Source organism: Carettochelys insculpta, chromosome 27 (genome assembly GCF_033958435.1).
Source record: "Carettochelys insculpta isolate YL-2023 chromosome 27, ASM3395843v1, whole genome shotgun sequence".
NCBI classification, from domain to species: domain Eukaryota; kingdom Metazoa; phylum Chordata; order Testudines; family Carettochelyidae; genus Carettochelys; species Carettochelys insculpta.
In genome coordinates, this window is record NC_134163.1 from 12,069,593 (window position 1) to 12,091,841 (window position 22,249).

The window sequence follows — 22,249 nt, forward strand, 5'->3', positions numbered from 1 at the left end:
AATGCCTTTACAGAAAATTAATCTCTTTCTCAGACTGAGTTGTGAATAACTAATAGGAGTGTACAATATTTGTTTTCACTACATGCATGGTAAAAGAATGAAGCGCTTGCAGCATGCATTGGTTGGAACAGTGTTACAAATGCACTGCTTGTCGTACCTTTCCTGCACATACAGAATTGAGGCTTTGCACTCATACAATTCTGCAGCCTGTGGAACATGCAAAATATTAAAACCAGCCAGAGGCATCTGTCATGCAGCAGGCACCACAAGAGCACAAAATAAAGTGTTAAAAGAACTGATGAGCACTATTTCCTGCATCGTGGTGCCAGAATTGGAGGCATTTGTCATTAGAGTAAATGGTCACCATGGTTTTGAACTGTGATTGAGGGGTTCGAAGCTCTCCCTTCTAATGCAGCGGACAGATTGTAGTACATGTTTATTTCTTTACTGGCTAATATTCTTTAATTTCCAGGATTGTCAGTTCCAAATGTTCATGGAGCACTTGCTCCTTTGGCTATCCCATCAGCAGCAGCTGCAGCGGCTGCAGCAGGACGGATTGCAATTCCCGGCCTTACTGGGGCAGGGAACTCTGTTCTGCTGGTTAGCAATCTGAATCCTGAGGTTAGTGGAGTTGTAATTTCACCTTTTTTTCCCTCCTTCCAGTTACCTCTGTTTTCACTTTCTGAACACTAAAACTGTGCTGGAATTTACTGAAAGTGAAATCTTACTGTATCCTAAAGGAAACGGCAAAACTAGAAAAGCAGATGAAATGGGCTGTGCCTGACACAAATCTCAAAGCAGATCAGTACTCCAGCTACTAAAGGGAAACGAGAAGGTCTCTCTCTTAAACTGAAATCTTCGCTCTTCCTTGGTTGATAGCCAAGAGTGTTGCCTGTCTGCTCTAGTCCCGTAAAGCTTCGGAGTGTGTCCCTCCCTTTTTTACAAATTCCCAGGCAGTCCCCTGGATCTAGTGTGATTTGGGTCACAGAATCTAAGTCCCTACCTTCCTTCCTTAGCATGTTCTAATTTTATATATTAATTCAGAACTACAGAGAGAGTTTGTTCTGCCCTCTACTCTTTCTGTGTAATGTCTTGATCCCTGCCAGCTTGGCTTTGTTACCTGTGCAGTGTTTTCTCTGCCATGTGCTTGCACATGTATTTTTCCTTTCCAAGATTCCCTGAAGTTTTTCCTTATTTATGCTCTTAACTGACAATTTTACATTTTCAATTCCATTTAACTTTTCTCAGAGCTGAAATTTTTTTAAGCGAAAGCAAGTAAAATTGGGACTATCCTTGTAATAAAAAGGATGCAATATAAAGCTCATTTAAGAATCAAATGTATTTTTACTAAGTCTACTTTTGGCTGCTGTTTGGACTGAAATTGTAGACTATATTCCACTTTGTGTGCAATACAAGATAAACCTATAATTCCTGAAAAATAAATGCTTTACTATATCTGATAAAACTGCCCATAAAACTTAATTCCTACTATGTGTAGTTGTAGAACTTGCAATCAGTGATATCAAAGTAACTGTTAAACTTCTTTTGCTTAAAAGGGGAAGCTTGGATGAGATGAGCCATATTCAGAAGTATTTAACTGATTGAATTTGTTCAATCTATCAAATTCACTTGCTCATCATTACTGTTTCTGGAGGGAATGAGAGTGCCAATGGCCTTCTCAGGGTGGTCTGGTTGCAGGCTAGATCTTGTCCCTAGACTGGATTCTTGTAACAGTGCTTCAGGAGCTCGTAGAAGTGACTTCTGAAACATGTAACAAATGAAGAGCCCCTTAATTGACAAAAAAACAAAAAAAAACCCTGGCATTGTAATTTTCAGATAAGTATTATAAAATCAAGTACAGTTTGATTCCAGATATTACATGCTGTGCCCGGGTGTGAGTGGTAGACACGGCATAATCCATTTTTCTATGTAGGCATTTAAAATTTGGGATTTTTTTTTTTAAGCTAGGCTTCTAAAGAACTGTTCAGGAATAATGTGAACAAATGTTTTTACCTGAGTGTAGGAATTAAGCAATTATTTCATTCCTTGCATTTTTGATGACCTCTTCACTACCCATCCAGCTTGTCTTTGGGTTAGAGAGACTTTGATACTTATAGTGAACTAACAGACTTAAACTTTTTTCACTGCTTGTGTAATCAGTGTTTAAGAAACTTACCTGTGCAACATCTAGATAGTTAAGAGACTGTATTTCTCCAGAGTGACTCACTCCCTCTAGTAATGTGTGAAATTTCTTACTCAATGTAAGAGTAAGTAGGGTAGGTAGGGAGAAATCTAGGTTTCTCCCATTTGCATTGGGTTTCCATGTTAACATATACTGTGTGTGCTGGAATTTGCCTGCATGTTGAATTATCATCCTGCCCTGGGAGAATAGGTACTTCCTGCTTACTACTCTTGCAGAATCGGTACACTGACCTCTGCAATAACACAACACATAAATGAAGCAAGTATGTAGAAAACTCAGTTCCCCTCCAGTACCTTTTGTTATCTCCCCTTACAGCAGACACTTCTTAAGCATTGCCTAACATCTAGTTAGCAGAGATTCAGCAGTTCGTCCAGCTAATCTTTTGCTTTGGAAGCAATGATTCATGCCAAGACTGCAGTCCTTACGTTCAGGTCAAGTGAAGTATGCAACACTAAACGTGTCCACTAAATATTCTTGTGTTAAGCAGATACTTTGCAGTATCGTCACATTGTTTTTAGTTTGACCATTAGTTAGGCCACCTCTAAGTGACAGGTTTCAGCCTCTCTTAGGGGCCCAAAAAAAATCTTTGATCCATTACTTTGTGAAGGACATTGAGGGTTTCATTAATGTTATCACTTTAGAAGTCACTCTGCAGTGATACTGTGTCTTACCTTCTGTGTATATCTTAAGTAAAAATGCTTTTCTTTATCATTGTGTTCCACTAGATGCAACCTATTAACTATTCCTGTAAAACAAGTATTGTATGTAGAATTCTGTAAATCTGACTGATGGAACACTACATATTTCCTTATGTATTTACTGACCTGTGTTTTTTTGCTACTTTTTTTTCTTTTCTCCCCATCCCTGAATTTTTTTTTTCTTCCCCTGATCCGGAATTTCTTTGCCAACTGACTGCACGGTACTTCTGCTTCCTGTTGTTGCTTGAAACAAAAATATAAAATAAAAAAAAAAATCCCCCCTCCAAAAAACCCTGCTCTTCGGAAACCAACCTGCCCTTCAATATTAACCATCTTGAAAACTTCATCATCCATCAACCAATTTCGCCATTTCCTCCGGGGACTCTGCCCTTCCTCGTTGTGGACGATTTGTGCAACCTCGCTCTCCCCTTCGATTCCTTACCTCTTCCCTGTCCCTCCGCTGCCTTGCTCTGCTGTTCTCTAAAGAGAGTTACACCCCAATGCCTCTTTATTCTTTTCGGTATGTTATTATTCACACTTTTTTATTACCTTGTTTTTCATTTATTTGAGATTACTTTTTGATACTTCAAAAATGTAGTTTGCAGTTTGCCATTTTTGAATGCATTATTTCATTTTTTTACATTACATAGTTTGCTGTTTAGTTTAATTTGCCTTTATTTTTGTGTTCAGTTATGCATGGTTTCATTGCTTTGCATGTCTTTATAGGAGTTTAAAATTTGTGGTAGCATGTTAAATTGTCAAGTTCAGTCCTTTGCCAGTTAGTTTTTTCTTTTTGCTGAAACCCAGCATCTGTTTTCTTTAATGTATTGTTCCATTATTATTCTGCTGTATGTAAGTTCCCCCCAAGTAGAGCAGAATAAGTAAACTTGGTTGGAATGAAGTCAGTCTGGTTGTGAATGATTTTGGTGTTGAATTGATTTGTTATAAAAAGTAGGACAAGACTTCCTGTTTGCTATCTAAAGACTTTTTTTTCTTGTCTACTCACTTTCTGAAGGAGTCTATGGTGATGTTCAGAGGGTGAAGATACTATTTAATAAGAAGGAGAATGCCTTAGTTCAAATGGCTGATGGAAACCAGGCCCAGCTTGGTAAGTGTGTTCTGTTACATCAGTGTGTTAACACAGCAGTCTGTTGTAGCACTGCTGCTTGTTTAAAGGTTTGAGAGCAAACTGAGGATCACATTATTATGGCACTCAAGTTAGTGTCCATGTGCTAAATTGTTTGCCTTACTAGCTGGCTGGGGTTTGGTGTTGCACTCTGGTATATGTTTTTATGCCAAAAAAATCTAATTATAAAATAAGAGGACAAAAAATATAAGAATTATAAATAAGTGTCTTGGGTTTTGGACGGTATGTAGGATTTGATTTACATTCGAGGTTTGGGTTAAACATCAGCCTTTCAACTTCTGTTATGTTGTTTTAATTGTTGTAGCAATGAGTCACTTAAATGGTCAGAAGCTTCATGGGAAACCCATCCGTATCACTCTGTCCAAGCATCAGACGGTACAGCTTCCCCGTGAGGGGCAGGAAGACCAAGGATTAACTAAAGACTATGGAAACTCACCTTTACATCGTTTCAAGAAGCCGGGCTCCAAAAACTTCCAAAATATCTTCCCCCCTTCTGCTACCCTTCACCTCTCCAACATCCCGTAAGTAACCCTGTAAGAAATGTTCATATGCTCAGGAAAATGGAGCACTTTGCAAGTGTAGAGGATTTTGAATACCAGATCTGCATTTTCTAGGTATAGTAGAGTTTGGCAGCACTCATCTTTAAAACAGGGTCTGTCAGCTCTTGCACATGCACTAATTTGAATTAGTCAGCTCATCTAGATTTCCCCACATCAGTTCTAGTTATAAAGTCCATTTTTCCCAGAAACCCAAAGACACCAGCTGTCCAAGTTGGTCCCCTTAGTCGTGTTTGAGTAGGTTTGTGCCTTTGGGAAGAAAAACTGGATACTGATGGCACTTCAGAGTACTGTACGTGTCCATTTTGCTTCACGTGTGGGGCCAGTGAGCTTGAGTCAGATTGTTTTTTCCCTCTCATAGTATACATTGGAGTGGCACATGTGCCTTCTGCTGCTCTGTGTTGCTACCTGATGATATCAAAAGCAGAACTGCCCTGACCCTCTCAGTGCCTTCTTACCACACTTGACAGTTGTTTGAGCATTCCGCTTTGCTTGTTTCTCTTATTATTTGCTTGTTTCTGTTATATAGTTGATACACAATAGTTAAAATTGTACAGTCTTAATTTAGTTCTATACTGTTAGGCTTTCTTTTTCTTCTAGTGTACTTAGCATACACTACTGGTTCTTGTGGCTCTGGATGTCAGCATGCAGTACCCAGGGTATGCTTTGGTATTCAGGCTTCAAATCTCGAAGGATGCAAGAGGCTAATGCCTGAAATATATAGGAGATGCACATGTCTGGGCAGGTGCAGATCTGCCTTTTATACCTTAAACCTTCAACTAAAAAGGACTCATAGGTCTCACTCAAGTGTCCTGTGTAAGAAGCCCTTCACCTGCCTTTGTAACCTCTCCCCCCTCCCCCCCCCCCGGGGGGTGGGCATTGAATTCCTCTGTTTCAGTTCAGGACACTGTCCCAGTCATGGCAGAGTCTGGGGGCCAGTCTCTTTCTGCGGTACTCAAAAAGAACTGCAGCCTGAGATTGGGCATCCAGAAAATCAAGGACCACACTCCAGTATACAGGCTGGAAGAGAGGATAAGAGTGCACTTGATGCTGACATTGGTGAATGTGTGTCTCTGCACTTCCAGCAGGGCATGAGTACTGATGTCATAGAGACAACCTCTAAGGGAGCACCTTCCTGTTGAGTGGTGCTATATAGTTGTCTCTGTGCTGCTGCAAATAGAGAGTTATAGCTAAATCCCACTGTAGTGGTGGCTGTCATAGTATAGTAGCCTGGAGATCAGTTTCTTATGTCTGAAAATCTAGGGGGAGAATACTACGTAAGTCATGTTTTTGTGGATCTGCTTGTCTGCTTTTATTCTGGAAATGTTTTTCTGACCATGGCAGACTTGTTTAGTGTGTATCTTCTGTGATTCAGAATTTGCAGATTTTCAGGAGAAATATTTCCTTAGGAAGGAAAATGTATGTAATAGTGGCAAGGTGGGAGTGCATAGCTGCTTTTGAGAAGGATTCATATGCAAGACAAGCAACACTTTTCTGGAATTTAGAGTTGTTGTGGTTCACCCAACAGGTGCAAGGGAAATGCCATTTTCCATTAGTAGCAAGAAGAGATCACTATCCATTGTTCTACCATCTATCTTAGATGCCAGTGTAGGAAGGATAGCAGAAAAGAGTTTAGAAAAGGAACTTGTAAAATGTATAGTGAAGGCATAAATTCCTAGTTTGTGTCAGCTGACTGCAAAATTAACTGTAATTTCATGACTTTTAGACCTTCCATAACTGAAGATGACCTTAAGATGCTGTTCTCAAGCAATGGTGGGATGGTGAAGGGATTCAAATTCTTCCAGTAAGTCTACATTTTAAAACTGTCCTGTTGGGAGAAACTGGTAAAGCAAAATGAAATCTTACCACTGTGTTTTCCACTAATTTGAAGGTGCTAAAAGCACTGAATGGTTGTCTCAAACCAGAAATTTAGCCTGGTTGGATTATTGGATTTATGGAACTGTCATTCCTTGAATTTTTGGGTGATCTCCAGGATAGAAAGTGTGCACAGAGCGGCGGAGGTGACATTTAGTCTAAGGTTATGGATCAGGTGGCTTGGATGCATGTTGTCATTGCAGAGACGCCTGTTCCCTCTAATCTTTTCCCTCAGTGTCCGGAATAATTTTTTGTGCACTGAGACGTGGGCACCACTAGTAGAAACAAAAAAGCTATAGCTACTCTGCTGATCTGCTAGGTGGCATTGGAATCTCTCCTGAGTTGCCACACAAGTGCCTGGCTTAAAGGGAACACTGACAGACTATCGAGCCTTGTGGGAGGAAAGAAATAAACCTTCTAATGAACGATTGCCAGCTAAGATGTCTGGTTGGCCTTACGTATCAAACAAGGAAACTTTCGTTCTCACTGAGAATGAGGCTGTATGGACCACAGTACCAAACATGACCTAAAACTGACTGATTTGCCTTGGCAGGAAGGACCGCAAGATGGCTCTAATTCAAATGGGCTCTGTGGAAGAAGCCATTCAGTCACTCATCGACCTCCATAATCATGATCTTGGTGAGAATCACCACCTGCGTGTGTCCTTCTCAAAGTCCACCATTTAAAGCTTTGGAAGGCATGAGACAGAATGGACCTTACTAGAACCTCGTAGGTTCAGCCTTGACCTTAGCGGGCTGAATGCTAGGAGGCAACTTCCATCATTCCAGAAAAAAGCCACTTTAAAAATGCAGCTGAAGTGACCTTAAAGACCAGAGATTTTATTTTTTTAAAGAGAAATCAGTTTACCTGTTTTTAAAAAAATTAAATCTAATTCATATGCTAACCTTGCGGTGATGGGACAACAATCTTAATGGCTGTTCAAACAAAAAAATCACAAGTTAAAGTTTACACTTTGGAAACTGCTCTGGGAATTTTCCTCTTTCTCCCTCCTTCACCCTCCTCCCTCCCAACCCCCCCCAAAAAAAACTGGTCCTAACAAGCTTATCAGGTTTCACATTGATGCCTTTTTCATTTTCTTTACCCATGCAAGCCTTGGAAGACCCAGAAACCACTGTGTGAATTCACATTAGCGCCTTTGAGTCAGGATCTTGCAAAGTACATGGTGTGCAGGACACCCTAGCCCACCCAGTGTGTGAAGGGTTTTAGGGTAATGTTTCCTAAGATGTACATCTGCTAATCCTGTGCCTTAAACTTAATTTTACTGATGGGAAAACATCTGAACTTTGAGAATTAGATTGGAAGAGTTGAGGGGAGAATAAGTGAGTTCTGGTTATTGAATCAACTCAAAATGAAGGACAAGTAAAGCTAGCAGAGTGGATAAAGAAAATATTGGGCTTTAATTAGTCAGTTGATTGTCCCACTGTGTGTGAAATGTCTAAATCTGCATAGTATCATGTATCTTGTCACTTTTCTAGTCCACATGTGGTTTTATCTCCATCTGTACACTCTTCGAGGTGGGAGTTAATTAAAAGGTTTGGCTTATTGGATTCCAACTAAGCAGAAAGGTCTGTATGGGAAATATTCCTATGGCCCCGTTATATTTCAGTGTCAGTAGCAAGTTGACAGGCTCCCTCTTCAAGAGCCTTGATCAAGCTATAAACATTAACCACTGTTGGCCACTTGTGAAGAAAACAAATCAGTATGAGCTTGTCTAAATTGTACATATATCTGAACACTTGACTAGGATTTGAAGAATTATCAGCTATCCCGTATTTAGAAAGGTATTCATCTGAGTCACCATTGTGCCCCTAATTTGACAATTAACAAGGCCAGCGTAGCTCCACCATCATTCTTGTAGCATGTCTTCAGCATTTGAGCTTTTGTTTTAATCCTTGTATTATACTTTTTGATGCTGTTGCTGTCATCTGTGCCTAGCAATATTTCCAGTTGACCAAATATTCTAATCTCTTTATATGCAAAAGAAATAGTTTAAGTAACTTTTTTATAGAATGATAAGATGGTATAAACGTAATCTAAATCTACTCCTTTTGTTGGTATTACCCTTATATACTGTGCTTATTTTATTTTATTTTTTTTTGTAATTGAAACTAGGGCGGGAATTTAGTTTCAGGCTGAGGTCAGGACTGAAGATGAGTCATGTAATGAAACCAATAAACATGTTGAGCTAAGCAGTTTTTAAAAGCAAAAGATGTTCAAAGTAGTGAACATCAACAGCTTCTGAATTCGATTGAGTAAATGGACCCAAGCTGAAGTTTTTATGTTTTTTTAACCTATAAGACCAGGTTTTTTAAGTTATAGGCAAGGAATTTAAGAGAAGTGGAATGCAGCAGGTTTGTTTTTTCCCCAGTAACAAAACCACTGTTAAATGGAAACACCATTCCTCTGGCTTAGAACTCTTTCCAGTGCCATTCTGCCTTCTATTTTGTATAATCCGGTGTTGCCTTACATTTCCCTTTAACCTTTAACTTGTTTGGATGCAAAAATAACAAGAATCATACTTTTTTTTTCAGGGTTTTCTGCAAATAGTGGACCAAAGTTTGTTTTTAATTGTCTCTCTTTGTGTTGCAAGTTTTCCTTGCCTAGCATGGAAGCTCCTGACTTGCCTGGCACTGAGGAGTTAGAAAAGTCTTAACCTTTCTTAGTTCCTCTCTGAGCTCTTCTGGTTGTGAACTATGCTGGAGAAGTTTGTGATGTCTGAGTGAGGGTTCAGCTTGGGTTGCTGACATGACCTTAGGGATATTGGCCTGTCTTCTTGCTTGTGGCTGAAAGGCATTACAAGCCGCCATTAAATTGAAACAATAATGTGGCCCCAGTTGGGAGCTGATAATCCAGCTCTGCTAAGAAGGTGCTGGCTCCAATTGCTGTGGGTCCTTATAAGTTTATCACAAAAGTCTTATGGTTTCCTTATCTGAAAAGCTCCATATTTCTTTGTCCAGCATCTTATGCTCGCAGCGCAAATTAACAGTCATTCTAGGAATTGCTGTCAGCCAGAGTTAATTTGCTTCTTCTCCCTCCCCCGCAATCAAAAATGGTAAATCTGTTTCCCTTGTAGCCAGGAGATTCTGGCTATAGAATGTGTGCCCTTGAAAATGCCACAGACGACATTTTGTCTTGAAGAGAGATCCATGTGCAACCCAAGCGGAACAGCTGCAGTTTAATTTTTAAATGAATTTAATCAACCTCACCCAAGAAACTGGGAAGAGGATTATTGGAATGAAACCTGTTTGCTGGCTGCTAACATTGGTTGGGTCAGCAAACAAGACTGTATTTTGTAAGATGCAAGCAAATGAATTGAGGTGACCACAGAGCCCAGACAGCTGTGGGTTTATCCTTTGGATCCCTATGTTTGCATGTAAAGAATGAGTAACAAAAGGGTGTAAATATTTATAATTTTTTTATACCTGTTGTAAGACATGAGGGGGCAGCAAAACCCAGTTTTTTATGGCGAACAGATGTATTGTATATTTTGATAACAGCTATTACAGGTTCAGTATTGTGGGAGGGTGACCACACGTAACATCAAAATTCCATTGCCTCTTTCAAAGAATGTTTGTAATGCAAAAAGAATTGAAATTAAAACTATTTTATAACAAACTTTGTACCTTTCTGTAGATCTATTATTTACTGTTCAGATTGTAGAAAGCAGTTATTGGCCAGTCTGTACATGTGCTTTCAATAAATTTCTTCTGTATTCTTTGCTTCTGATTTTCCTATCTTTTTATTGTGCTTTTTGTTTTTGCTTCTGATTTTTCCCTTCTAATGTAATTTCAGCTACCTCATTTTATATAACTGACTTTCACATACCTCTGGGCTGATGGAGTGTTTGTTAGCATTTTTGACTATGCTGAGTAAATGGTGATAATGAGAGATTGAGAACCAGAAAAGATAATATAGCACACTTTAATAATCCACTCCAAACTCTTCACACTCCAGTCCTTCCTGTTTGAATGGGTGAAGTTCAGAGGTATGAGGTTATGGGGTCCTTAACTGATGCTCTGCCTTTGTCACATTCCAACACTTTATTTTATGTTCCTAAACTTTCCATATACTCAAGCTAATATCCATGGAATAACCTAACCTTCAAGTGAAGCATAATACCTTCTTCAGTATTCGGCTCTAGAGAGGTCTGTAAACTTTTTGGTTAACTTAATGGTGAAGCATTGAGTGATCCTGCCATTCTTGTCTCTAACCAGGTGAGACTCTTGTGCCAGTCACATGGTATAGTATCTGCACAGACAGTTTCCTGGGGCTCTTTGGGTTGGTGATTCTGACAATGGCAGACAAGAATTTGTTTCTCGATCAGCTCAGTGAATTAAGAGTCCTGGCTTCCTAAAAGTAAAGGTTAACCAATGCGTAACTGGCAGTATAAAGATATCAAGCGTAAACCCAACAAAAGAGGAAGAAATGTTTTTTCATCCAATTAAGTACCACTTAGTGAATGTCCCATATGAAGCTGTGGTAATCTAGTTATTAAAAACTAAACCGTACTCCACAAAGCTGTCTTCACCTCATGGGGGGAGGGTGCTGTACCACATTCATGGCTGCGAAAAACGTGTCATGGAATGTGAAAGCTGGTCTCTTGTGTGTTCTTGTGTACCTTATACTGTAATGATTTCAACAGGGACACCAGTGTTTCTCACGTTGGGGATCCTGACCCAAGAAGGGATGGTGGTGTCACAAGGTTAACAGTGGGGTAGCTGTATCACCACCCTTGCGTACTGCACTGCTCTGAAAGCCTGAGCCATGGCCAGCTAGCCAAGAACTCAAATCTGAAGGTAGCACCCTGCCAGCAGCAGCACAGTGGTAAGGATGGCAGTGCCGTGCTGCTGCCTTCGGATTTGGGTCAAGTCCCCTGCATTGACAACACTGAAATTTCAGTTTTAATTATTCAAAATCATGAAATACACTGTTTTAAAAACCCCATGTCCATGAAATTAACCAAAATGAACTGAATTCGATAGAGCCTTAATCATGGGCAAAATGGGTGTACTCATCTCTATGATGGTGAGAAAGGTGGCTGCTCAGTTACCATCTAAGTTCTTTGACTATGTACTTTCATCTCGACTCCCAAGTACAAAGTGACTGAGAAATGCTTGAGGGAAAACATGCTTTGTATTTTATTTATACGCTCAGTGCTGTAAATGGCCAGAGACTTCTCAGTGCATGTGCTGCCTGTAGAAGGAAGGAAGTGTTAGTGCAGTGTGGTGAGCTGCACTGCTGTACACTGGCCCTAGTAAATGTTGATTGAAAGCACTGCTGCTTGACTTGACATTCCCCAGGAGCAGTAAGGATGGTAAATGAGCTCTTTGAACTGGCTTCCAAATATGAATTTGGGTTTCTTCTGGTTTTAACCCTTTTTGTTGACGGTTAATGCACATGAGCAGTATTTGCACCTGTCTGGTCTATAGACAGATCGGTAGAACTAGCTTTCAGGGTTGCCTTTGAGAAGCTTTAGACTGCTAATGGGAAGGGAGAGCAATCTTTGTTTCCTTTCTGCCCCCAGGTGTCATGAGATTTGCGTTAGCTTTTTGACCCCCTGTGCTCCATGCTGAAGAACCAGTGGGCAAATCTCTCTCTCATGGAAGTAGTGTGGAAGAAAAGCTCCTTTTGTTGAGGTGGTTACCAGGCTCTTAGCTCAGTGCAAATGTAGAAAGATTTAGCTTCTTCAGAAGGATAGCGTTGCCTGACTCTAGACAGGGTGGATCCTCCATCCTAACCATCTAGTTTCCAGATGGTAAAATCCCTGTCTCCTGTCCTTTGTCAGTAGGTTCGTTGTAACTTGACCTTCGCTGTAGGAAAGAGTGCTCCTGAATCACACACACAGCACAGCTATTGTGCCCTGGTAACTGCCATTTGAATAAATGGTGATTGTGGTACAAAGTCCTGCTCTTTTCCATTCCCATTTAGTTCTTCCTTCCTGTCAGAGAAGTTGGCCAGTATTCCTGGAAGACCCAACACTTGTGGTGTAATCCCACCAGCCAGATGCTGCAATGTTTTGTTGGCCTCAGGCCTCTCCTTGCTATGGGATCCCCTGTTTCAGAAAAGATGCCTGAGAGGGAAGTATTGAGCTTTCTAGAGCAGACTGGCTGCCTAGGAGAGAGAGAATCCCATCTTGTCCTGCATTCCTGACCCCCTCAGCCCTAGGCATTAATGAATTTCTAATTATCAACTGTCTGGTGCAATAATTATGTCCTCCCAGCTCTGCTTCTCCAGGCAAAGCAAATATCGATTGAAGGGACAGGCAGGAGCAATACAGTTGGACCATATCTCCATGGAAACGGCTGCAGCTGTCCAAATGTGTGGATCTGGTGCTCCTGCCGGCTATCGCATCCCATCCTCGCATATCTGTCCCTCCCTGCACATGCAGCTAAGTGGCCTGGCTCATTGCCATGGGAAGTCCTTGGCCAGTCCCAGTGCATGCCTAACTTCATAATGCGGAGGGCTGGGAAAGGAGGATTCTTTAAAGGCTGTTAGCTAATGTTTGTCTGCCTGTAGCTGTTACCTGGAACCATCTTGACTGGTGTTCTCCCCAAACTGTTGCTGAGGCATCCTTATCTAGTGGATGGCAGGAAAGGCAAAGCATTATTTTGAGAACAGATGAGCGTTCTGGTTTGGGACCAAATTGTGTATATATGATGGAAGTTTTTGTTCCAGGTTTCCATCTCAATTTGACCATCAGTTGCTCTGTAACAATGTACTGCAAGTGTTTTGAAACACTTGAATTGTCAAAGAGCAAAAAGTCAGTCAAAGAACACTGTGGCTTATGCACCTGCCAGGTGAGACTTCAAAGCAAACATGCTGCCCAGGTAAAGTGTAAGCCTAGGTCTGCCTAGGGCTGTGTGAGATGAGAGAAATTGTGTAAGAGTTATCAGATGTATTGGGTTTGTGCTAAAGCTTTAAGCTAACAAGGTGCCCCATCTGAAAGGTGCAGTCTGCTCTCACCCTCATGGTAGACCTCTCTTCCTGCAGCCTGAGTAGAATTTCACAGTCAAGCGCTGGGATGATGGTTTTCCCTATAAGTTGCGGGCTTGGGTGTCTGCCCAGGAGAGATTCAGTTCCCACCCAGCTGATTAACAGTGTGCACAGCCATCCACAGTGGATGGGGTGTTCTTATGAGTGATGCACTAACAATTTATTTAGCCTGTGGATGGAAAAAAGGAGAGGAACACTGGTGACCATCTAAGCTTCCCAAAGCATCCCTGTACATCTTGCATACAGTAAGAAAGTGATGCTAATTTCAACCAGTCAACAAGGCTGTAAAGAGTATTTTCTAATTCTGGTCTACACCAGCTGCTCTACACCATCCAATGCTTGAGATGTTGGCTTGAAATATTCTGCATTAGCACCTTCAATGTTACAAATACCAATGGAGCCAAATGCATTTTTGCAAAATACAAAGTACCCTATGTCTCTTATGAGACCAAAGCTTTTCTTGTTGAAACTCTCAAGATGGATTAGTGCTCTGTATCATTTGTCTTAGAATGTCGGTGGGGAGGCTGCTAAGTGGCTGCTGCTGCTGCAGCCTCTGACAGCATTTCTTCTTCCCAGCATCTATTGGAGACTGCAATATTGACGAAAGAATCAACCTGTCTGCATCAATAACTTTCAGGAGCCTCTCAACTAGGTCTTTAGAAATGGTTAAATGCAGATGTGCTTGAAGGGATGCTGTCTGGCTTACAAACCCATTGGCCCAGAAACAAGTGCTGTTCTCAAAACGTCACAGCACCAGTGACTGGAGGGAAGTATAACTTTTCTTTCTGCCATGGCACCTCAGGGGTCTGGCAAGGCCTGAGCAGTAAGCCTAACCTCTGGACAGCAATCTTACAGCATTTCATCCTTCTAAGTCAGTGTTTCCTACACTTAAAACATTCTTGTCCCCGTTTGGGGGCTTTGGTCTTATCGGTGAGCCCTTTCTCCCAGTGCCATATCTGCTTCTCTCCTGATTTTTGGCAGTTTATTTTTTTTGACGTGCCCCTTGAAATGCTTTCGTGTACTACTGCACTGTGGGAAGCTCTAAGATATTTACAAGGTGACATCCATGATTTCCAACACCCTCTTGTTTCTGGAAGTATAGAAGTGGCACTGGCTTATCGCTTACTGTTTCTCCTACCATCTGCCAGTCCTGCCACAAGCTGCTGCTTCGTTGTTGGTTCAACCTTTTGATTTGGTTGGCTTGTTTGGCCCTTTAGTCACTCTTTTCCTGCTGGTTTTAAAGAACTGAAGGTGTTAAATGACGGTAGATTTCCAGAGTTAACCACTGTGCAGTCTACACAAAGTATTCTGATAGGAAGGTCAGAAAACTGACCTACCCTTTTCAGTACATTGCCAGATTCATTTAAAAATGATATTCCTCCATATGACACATCATACTGTTTTATTGAATTCAATCCTTGGAGTGAATCCTTACGTCTCTTCTCTCTTAGTGTCTGTTTTTATGGTGGATTCTGCATGGCTGGATTTTTTTTAAACCACTGTTCCTTTGGAAACACCCACCCTGTTGTTCATGTACACTTGCCCCCCACCCCCCACAGTATCTGGTACAACAGGAATCCTGTCTGGTGAGTCTCATGGGGTCAGGCTAGAAGTCCATCTAACCCAGTATCAGGGTCCCTTGTTTTAAACCTGTGGCCTGCATTTTCCTGTTTTCTCACTGATTGCCGCAAGCTGTCTGTGGGTCCAGTAGCTCCTCCCCCTGAGAGCTGGTCCCTGCTGAGTGTGTGGCCAGGGCTGTCTGGTGCATAGCTGGACTAGCTCTGATATAACCAGCCTGGGTAAGGCTAGCAGTCAGTATCAAGTAGGTGTGACTGACCTTCATGCAGGAGAAAGCCCAGGGTGAGCTCCCTTGGCTGTGTAGTCTACTTGCTAGCGCATGCTGAAGGCGATACTGCAGCTGGAATGGGCGTATTGCAATCTCTTTGCTTGCAGCAAGACATGCCCTGAGATTCATCGATTCCAGGGCCAGAAGGGGCCACTCTAGTCTCATTTCATTTGCTGTGTAGGCCAGGCCAGGCCAGGCCCCAGAAATAAGCTGTGTGTGCAGCTTGGGCAGGGGGAGCAACAGCAGGGCTTGGGGTGGATCATTGCAGGACCTTCCCCTCAGCCGGTCAGCTCCAAGTGGGACTGAGGGCAGGAGAGTCAGGTCACCCCCCCCTCAGCCCCCCAAGGTTTAATGAGACTGAGGTGCCATCCCCCTCGCAGGGGTTGTACATGAGGGAGGTTGCAGGTTTGTGAGCTAGTGGTCAGGGCAACAGCCAGGCATCAGGACTGCTAGGTTCTCATTCCAGCTCTGGGAGCGGAGTGGGGTTTAATGGTTAGCGCAGGAGGCGAGGGGCCTTCTGGGCTAGTTCTAGGCATGCAGTCTAGAGGTCAGAGTGAGGGGTGGGGTGCCTGGGGCTAGAACCCCAGGGATCATGTCAGTGTGGCTTGGTGGCTGGAGCAGGGCACTGGGTGTAAGGACTCCTGCCTTGGACTCCTTGCTGTGCCTGCTGCCTCCCTGTGACTCAGTTTCTCCATCAGTAAAACCAGGCTGAGCAAACTAGGACCCTGTCCCTGGGGGAGCGGGGCTGCCTCACTCAGGATGGCTCAGATGAAGCTCTGAGGTCTCTGCAGAAGGGCCAAGAGCTGCCTTGTGGGATTGTTGTCCTGGCCACCCAGGCGTGGCTCTGAGCTGGGCCCCACCCTTATAGAGAGCATGGTCCTGAGCAGCTCCCCCTAGTCCCCAGAAGGGTCTGGGGGGGTGGAAGGCGCAGGAGCCATGCAGAGTGCTGAAGAGAAAGCTGGAGGAATTTAAAGCAGGGGATGGCTGTTGCTATGGAAACAGCACTGTTGGAGAGAGCGGGAAGCTGAGTGAGAAACCATGAATCATTTTAATGAGGGGTGAGAAACCGTGTGTGGAGGGGGAGAAAGCGGAACCCCCTCCCCCACCCCCTCTGCCTGCACCACTCCCAAGACACCCGGCAGTGTCAAGAAAATTGCCTGTGGCTCTCCCCCGCAACCAGCTGTTTATGCCACAGGCCCTCTGCAGAGCTTGAGTACTTCTGCCCCCGCCCCCCACCCAGCATGCGCTCCTTACCCCTGGGACTCCCCCTCCCCAGCTGCTCATGTCAGGCACACACAGGGGTTGCTACACGGCATTGTCCAGCTGTATCGCTGCGTTCCAACCCCCCTCGGCCGGCCCGGCCTGGCCAGCTGGCATGTGCCTTGTTTCTGTTGGATCACCTTGCGGCTGATCTTTGACCGGGTGAGAGCTGAAGACACAGAGGAATGTGGTTGGGGTCACTCCACTCTTGTCCAGTGCTGCAACCCAAGGAGTGGAGTAATAAGGGGTTGGGTGGGCATTGACGTGCTCTGAGCTGTTGTCTCATCTGAGATGCTAGGGGCCTGATGTCTCAAAAGCCTTGAGCTCTCCCGTTCTCCCAGCGCCTCCTGTTCCTTCCATGGCCCTTGCAGGTGCTCAGCTCTGTTGAAAATCAGGTGGAGGAGGAAGCACAAGGTGCATGGCTGTGTGTTTTGGCCTCTGCATGGGAACTGAGGCTCTGAGCCTCAGCTCAGCATCAGAAAGCCAACCACCCTTTCCTGCAGTGATTGAGGCACCAGGTCCTATCAAACTTCAGTGTCTAAACCACACAGGCCTTGCAGTGCTGAGTGGCCAGGGTCACAGTAATCCCACAGGGCAGTGCTTGTGACTTCTGAAGTGATCTCAGCACCTCTGTCCAAGCCACCTAGAGCGAAGCAGCCAGGTCTGTACCTCCCCTCCTGAGGACAGGTACCTGTTCTTAACACAAGTTGATCCTCTCCAGTCTGGCGCTCTCTTGTCCGGCAACATCTGTGGTCCAGTGTGGTTTTAGTTAGGGGTGTGGCCAAGTTTCCTGTGGTCCCATAAAGTTTGTTCCAGTCGTGGCTTTCAGTGTTCTGTGTTTAGCTGTACTTTACCCCTCATTGTCTTCTCAGAGCCCAGTGAGTGGTGGAAGTGTTGGTTATGCTCCTGGACAACGTTGGCCTCCTGGGGTCCGGCAAGTTCTCTGGCTCAACACTGGTCAGGCCTTGAGGGTGCCAGATGCTAGAGATTCAACCCGTGTGTCTTAAAAGTCAGGGTGAGACTGTAACTTCAGACCATTGCTCCTTGTTCTCAATGGTGACAGATGGCCGAACAAGGAGCAATGGTCTGAAGTTACAGAGGGAGAGGTGTAGGCTGGATATTAGGAAAAACTACTTCACCAGGAGGGTGGTGAAGCACTGGAGTACGTTGCCAAGAGAGGTTGTGGATTCTCCATCCCTAGAGGGGTTTAAGTCCCGGCTTGACAAGGTTCTGGCTGAGCTGACTTAGTTGGGGTTGATCATGCTCAAAGCAGGGGGCTAGACTGAATGACCTCCTGAGGTGCCTTCCAGCCCTATGATTTGCAGCCATTAGCCTCAGGGCCCTCAAATTTCATACCCTTGATTCTGTGGCTGCTTTTGAACATTTTAGCCCATGTTATTTATCCATAGACCAGAGAACTTCCTAGTCTCCTTGGCAGCTGATATATTAGTTACTCTTCTCAGTAGGTAATTAAGTGACCAAACCAAACACTTGCTTTCTACCCTCTAATCAAACAAGTCTACCATGCAGCCAGCTAGTGGATTCAACTACCGCTTACACACCCACCTAACTATGCACCTGGCTCCCTTAATCAAAAACTGAGCTGGCTCCTGCAGCAGACCAGGCCAAAACAAAGGTGTTGGTGCTCACCCCTCCTTGCATAGCCTCCCGAGCTACTGAGATTCTCTGTTATCTCCAGGTTTGCTGTCTCTGTTTGGTACCCAGCCAGGCCAAAGCAAGGACACATCTATCCTGCTGGTTAGCACCTTCTCAGCATACACCTGCCCCTCTTGTTTATCCATGTATACAGATCCCCATATGCATCCACCCATCTTGTCACTCCCATCCCATGCTCTGATAGCCAAGCCCTGGGCTTGTGAGACATATGGCTACACTAATGCTGGCCCCAGGACGCGATCTGAACTGATCTTGATTCTTGTTCCAGAAGGGACCAGAATAACTTACAAACTGGCTCTACCCCTGCATCCATGTCCTGGTCTGGTTTTCACCTGCACATGCACTTTGTTTCCGGGCTTTTCTCATTCTTCCCTGTTTGCAAAGCCCCCAGGACGGTGCCGGATAGCGTGCAGAACAGCCAGCGGCCCTGGGCTGATTTACAAACTGTGACAAATGGGAGCAGAGGCTCCAACATGCTGAAGTCTGATTCAGTTTTTCGTCCCTGGCCTCAAGAAGAGGATTAGGGAAACAGAGGTGGGTGGAGTGGAAGTCAAACTTGTCTTTGGGACACTCACCTTTGTAGCCTGTTATGGAAGGATGTTACCCTAGACGAGGAGCTGCCAAGTTGTATCAAGTAGGTTGGGTCATCAGCCAACCGCCTGGCCAGTAACAGCCGGCAGCAGCGTGGTGCTACGCTTCCAGCCAAGCTAAAAACCCACAAAGCCACTGTGCTGCCCAAGTGGTTGTAGGGGTGGGAGACCTGGACCTCCTACTGGCATCACATTGGGCTTCTAACCACAGTTATTTGCAAGCTCGGTATGTTGCACTCTGCACCAATGTGCAGGGGAAAGTTACCACTAATGAGGGCCTGGGACCAGGATTAGCAAGTTACCTTTACATGGGGCAGGTCTCATCTTGTGATTGTAGAATCCTAGGGTTGGAAGGGACCTCAGGAGGTCATCTAGGCCAGCCCGTTGCTTCAAGCAGGATCAACCCCCACTAAGTCAATTGGCTGACACGGGAAGGCTAGATGACCGGCTGAAATCAGACAGCTGCAGAGGATGCAGCCAGAAGCAATGCCGTGCCAGACACGAAAGCAATAGCTCCCAACCTGGGGCCTGTGGGGTTATTGCAGGGGGTCTGTGAAAAAGAGAAAAGATCAAAAATGAGCATAAAAATTAGTTTTAAATAAAGTGCAAAGTGACTATTTTTAAATTAAATCTCTTGCAATCATGTCATTCGTCGCTGTCTGAAAATCTATGTCCTGTTTCCTTTTTCATCTAAGGATGTGTACATAGCAGCTAGGATTGGCTGGGATTGGGGCCTGTGAATGCTTTGGGAGGGTGCTTGGGGGTCCACGCTAGGGGGAACCGCTGCACTAGAACACTGCAACACTGGCACTGCCAGCAGGCAGTGGGCCGCAGCGGGTAGGTCACGCTTGCGAGCAGTGGTCAGTGAGAGAGTTACCCAGTGGGAGAGCAATCCCCATCGGGCTCAGCAGGGGCAGGCTGTAATCCCTTCCCCCGCGGCCAGCGCGCGGAGAGGACTGGCTATCCCGCAAAGCCGTTGGCACTGTCATCTTTGGTCACAAAGGACGCTATGAACATACGTCTGCGCTCTGTCCCTGTCCGCAGAGCTTTGACTTCCTTATTGCTTCCCCCTCGGCAGCTTTTGAAGCCCAGATCCAGTGAGGTGTTTTGGTTCCTAGGTCCGGCTGTTGGCTATGTATGCGTCAAACCAAGGAGACTGTGCAGCAACGAGCAAAGTGAGTGGTCTCCGACTGGGCCGGGAGCAGGGTCACCTCTCCAGCCGGGGAGCCTGCCTGGCTGTCGCTTGTCAGTGGCGGGGCCTGGAAGAGATTCATCCATGATATGCTAATGCAGGTCCCTGATGATGTTATGGGGACCACAGCACCATCACCCCTGAGCAGTGAAGAAAGGATCCTACATTTGTCCTTCCTCTCTTTGAGCTGGCAGGGAGGCAGAGATGGCCTGGCTGACTCACTAGCAGCAGGAGACATGGTGCTGTCAGTAGCACCTCCTGTGGATTTCCCTGTAGCAGAAGGACATGTGCGTGAATCAGAGATTTTTGGGCAGCTGGATCCAAATGGAAAAGGCAGTAACTGACTTCGATGGGCTTTGGATCGTGCCTTAGGGCCTGGCCCTGACAGAGCCACTAGGGGGCAATCTACTCCCTGGCTGGAAACATTTGCAAGTGCCCCTGTGCCAATGGGAAGGTACTCCTAGAGGAACACCCAAAGTGGGGCATCTTTAGCCTCATGCCCTAGGTCATTTTAGCAGCCCCCAGGGGTCAAGAGAGTTAGGAGTCCCTCTTAAGGCAGTATTGAGGTGCTCTCAGGGCAACTGGTGTCAGGAGTGGGATTGCCAATATTTCTTAACACCTATTGCCTAACCCCTGGCAGCCCTGCACAGGTCAGGGCTAAAAGCACCTGATGCATTCTGAACGCAAGGGTGGCAAAGGAAGAGGTGGGGGGGCTAGTGTGCTGTTGCCCCCTGCTAGAAGGGCTTATGGGGGATGGGCAGTTTGTGTGGAAAAGGGTTTGGGTGGTGATCCTGCCCCTCGGAGAGGCTGCATGGGGTGGCGGGGAACAGGCAATGGCGGCTGAGTGGAGCACAACCTCCTGCGATGGCAGCAATCAACCTCAGCGCGATGGGCGTGGGGAGGAAGCTGCTGTTCCTCCAGCCCAGCTCATAGACAAGCCCTCTGGCTGCCTCAGCTCCAGCCTTCAGCGCCTTGTCCTCATCGTGGCAACGTGGGAAGAAACTGCTGTGGTCAGCACTCCTGTTCCAACCAGCCTGGAGCAGGTGGCGCCTGTCAGCCCTGCAGGAGCTCTGGGGGTCCACGTGCTCCCAGTGCAGGGGCTTGTCCAGCCTCGGCCAGGCCTTAGCTCTGTCGGCATGTGCTGCCAGCCTTTGGCTGGGTGAGCAGCAGGGAGTGTGGGCGTCAGGCACACAGCTGCACTATTTGCACGTGTATCTGTGCACAAGGATGAATGTGCAAGGCCTGGCTGGGGGGGGGGGGTGGAATAGTGTGTGCACAAGTAAAAACCCACCCTGGGCCTCTGCAGTCCAAGGGGCTCAGAATCTAGTGGAAATCCCCACAGCACAGCAAGCTGGTTCCCTCCAGGCCTCCTGGGTGCAGGCCAGGCTTAAAAATGTCCCATGTGCTGGCATAAGGCAGCTGGGCTGACAGTGACAGAGGCAGGGAAACTCACAGGGTCAGGCTGTGTCCAGTAGCCCTGCTGATGAATTCCCTTTGATTCTGCCTCCTGCAGGCTCTGTAAGGGGGCCGACCCTGGAGCTGTTGGCAGCTGAATAGTCAGGAATGGCGATTGTGTGTCGGATTGTGCATGAGTCTGGAGGCATGTGGAAGTCAGCATCAGGATTAGCACAGGGCCCGCAGGCAGGTCTCCTGGGTTTGCCAGTTCCTGAGCCTGTGGGCTCAGTAGAGGTGCAGGTTGTGGCGGTTTGGCCCTGGCAGTAGCAGCGGAATGTGAGGCTGCTCCTCCCAGCTCAGGCTGGGTCGTGGCTAGCGCTAAGCACCAGGGACAGGGCATCAGGATGGCTGCGTTCTAGTCCCGCCTCTAATGCCTACTGGTCGGGGTGGGGCACCCAGCGCTGCCCATCATGCAATCTCGGCTTCCCTTCTTTATTTGGCTTTTGGGCACCTCCCACCACCGTGCTGTGCCTCGGTTTCTCCAGCTGATACCATTGTTCCGGCTTCATCACGCCTGTGCACACTCATCTGCCGGCAGGCGTTCCCAAGACCCAGCGCAGCTGCACCAACATTACCAGCAACACACAGCTGGGGGCTGGTACTGGGTGAGGCCCCAAACACAATGGGTGTGGGGGGGGGGGCAGGGGAGGTTACTGAATGACGAGCAGGTAAAGGTCTAAGGCGTGTGACTGGGGCAGGGCGCAGGCATCTGACTCAGCCTGCGGCTACCAGAGG

At 45.7% G+C, this 22,249-nt stretch overlaps 1 protein-coding gene across 2 annotated transcripts in view; it reads left to right on the forward strand.

Annotated features, from left to right (window-relative positions):
- The window catches only part of PTBP1 (polypyrimidine tract binding protein 1), a 43,697-nt gene extending 33,581 nt beyond the window's left edge, over positions 1-10,116 (forward strand). For both annotated transcript variants that reach the window (XM_074978070.1, XM_074978071.1), the window contains 6 exons: positions 473-621; positions 3,388-3,421; positions 3,917-4,009; positions 4,353-4,569; positions 6,332-6,409; positions 7,034-10,116. In XM_074978070.1, coding sequence (XP_074834171.1) covers positions 473-621; positions 3,388-3,421; positions 3,917-4,009; positions 4,353-4,569; positions 6,332-6,409; positions 7,034-7,166 — 704 coding nt within the window. In that variant the 3' untranslated portion in view covers positions 7,167-10,116. The remainder of the gene's footprint in view (positions 1-472; positions 622-3,387; positions 3,422-3,916; positions 4,010-4,352; positions 4,570-6,331; positions 6,410-7,033) is intronic.
- The last annotated feature ends 12,133 nt before the right edge of the window (positions 10,117-22,249 follow it).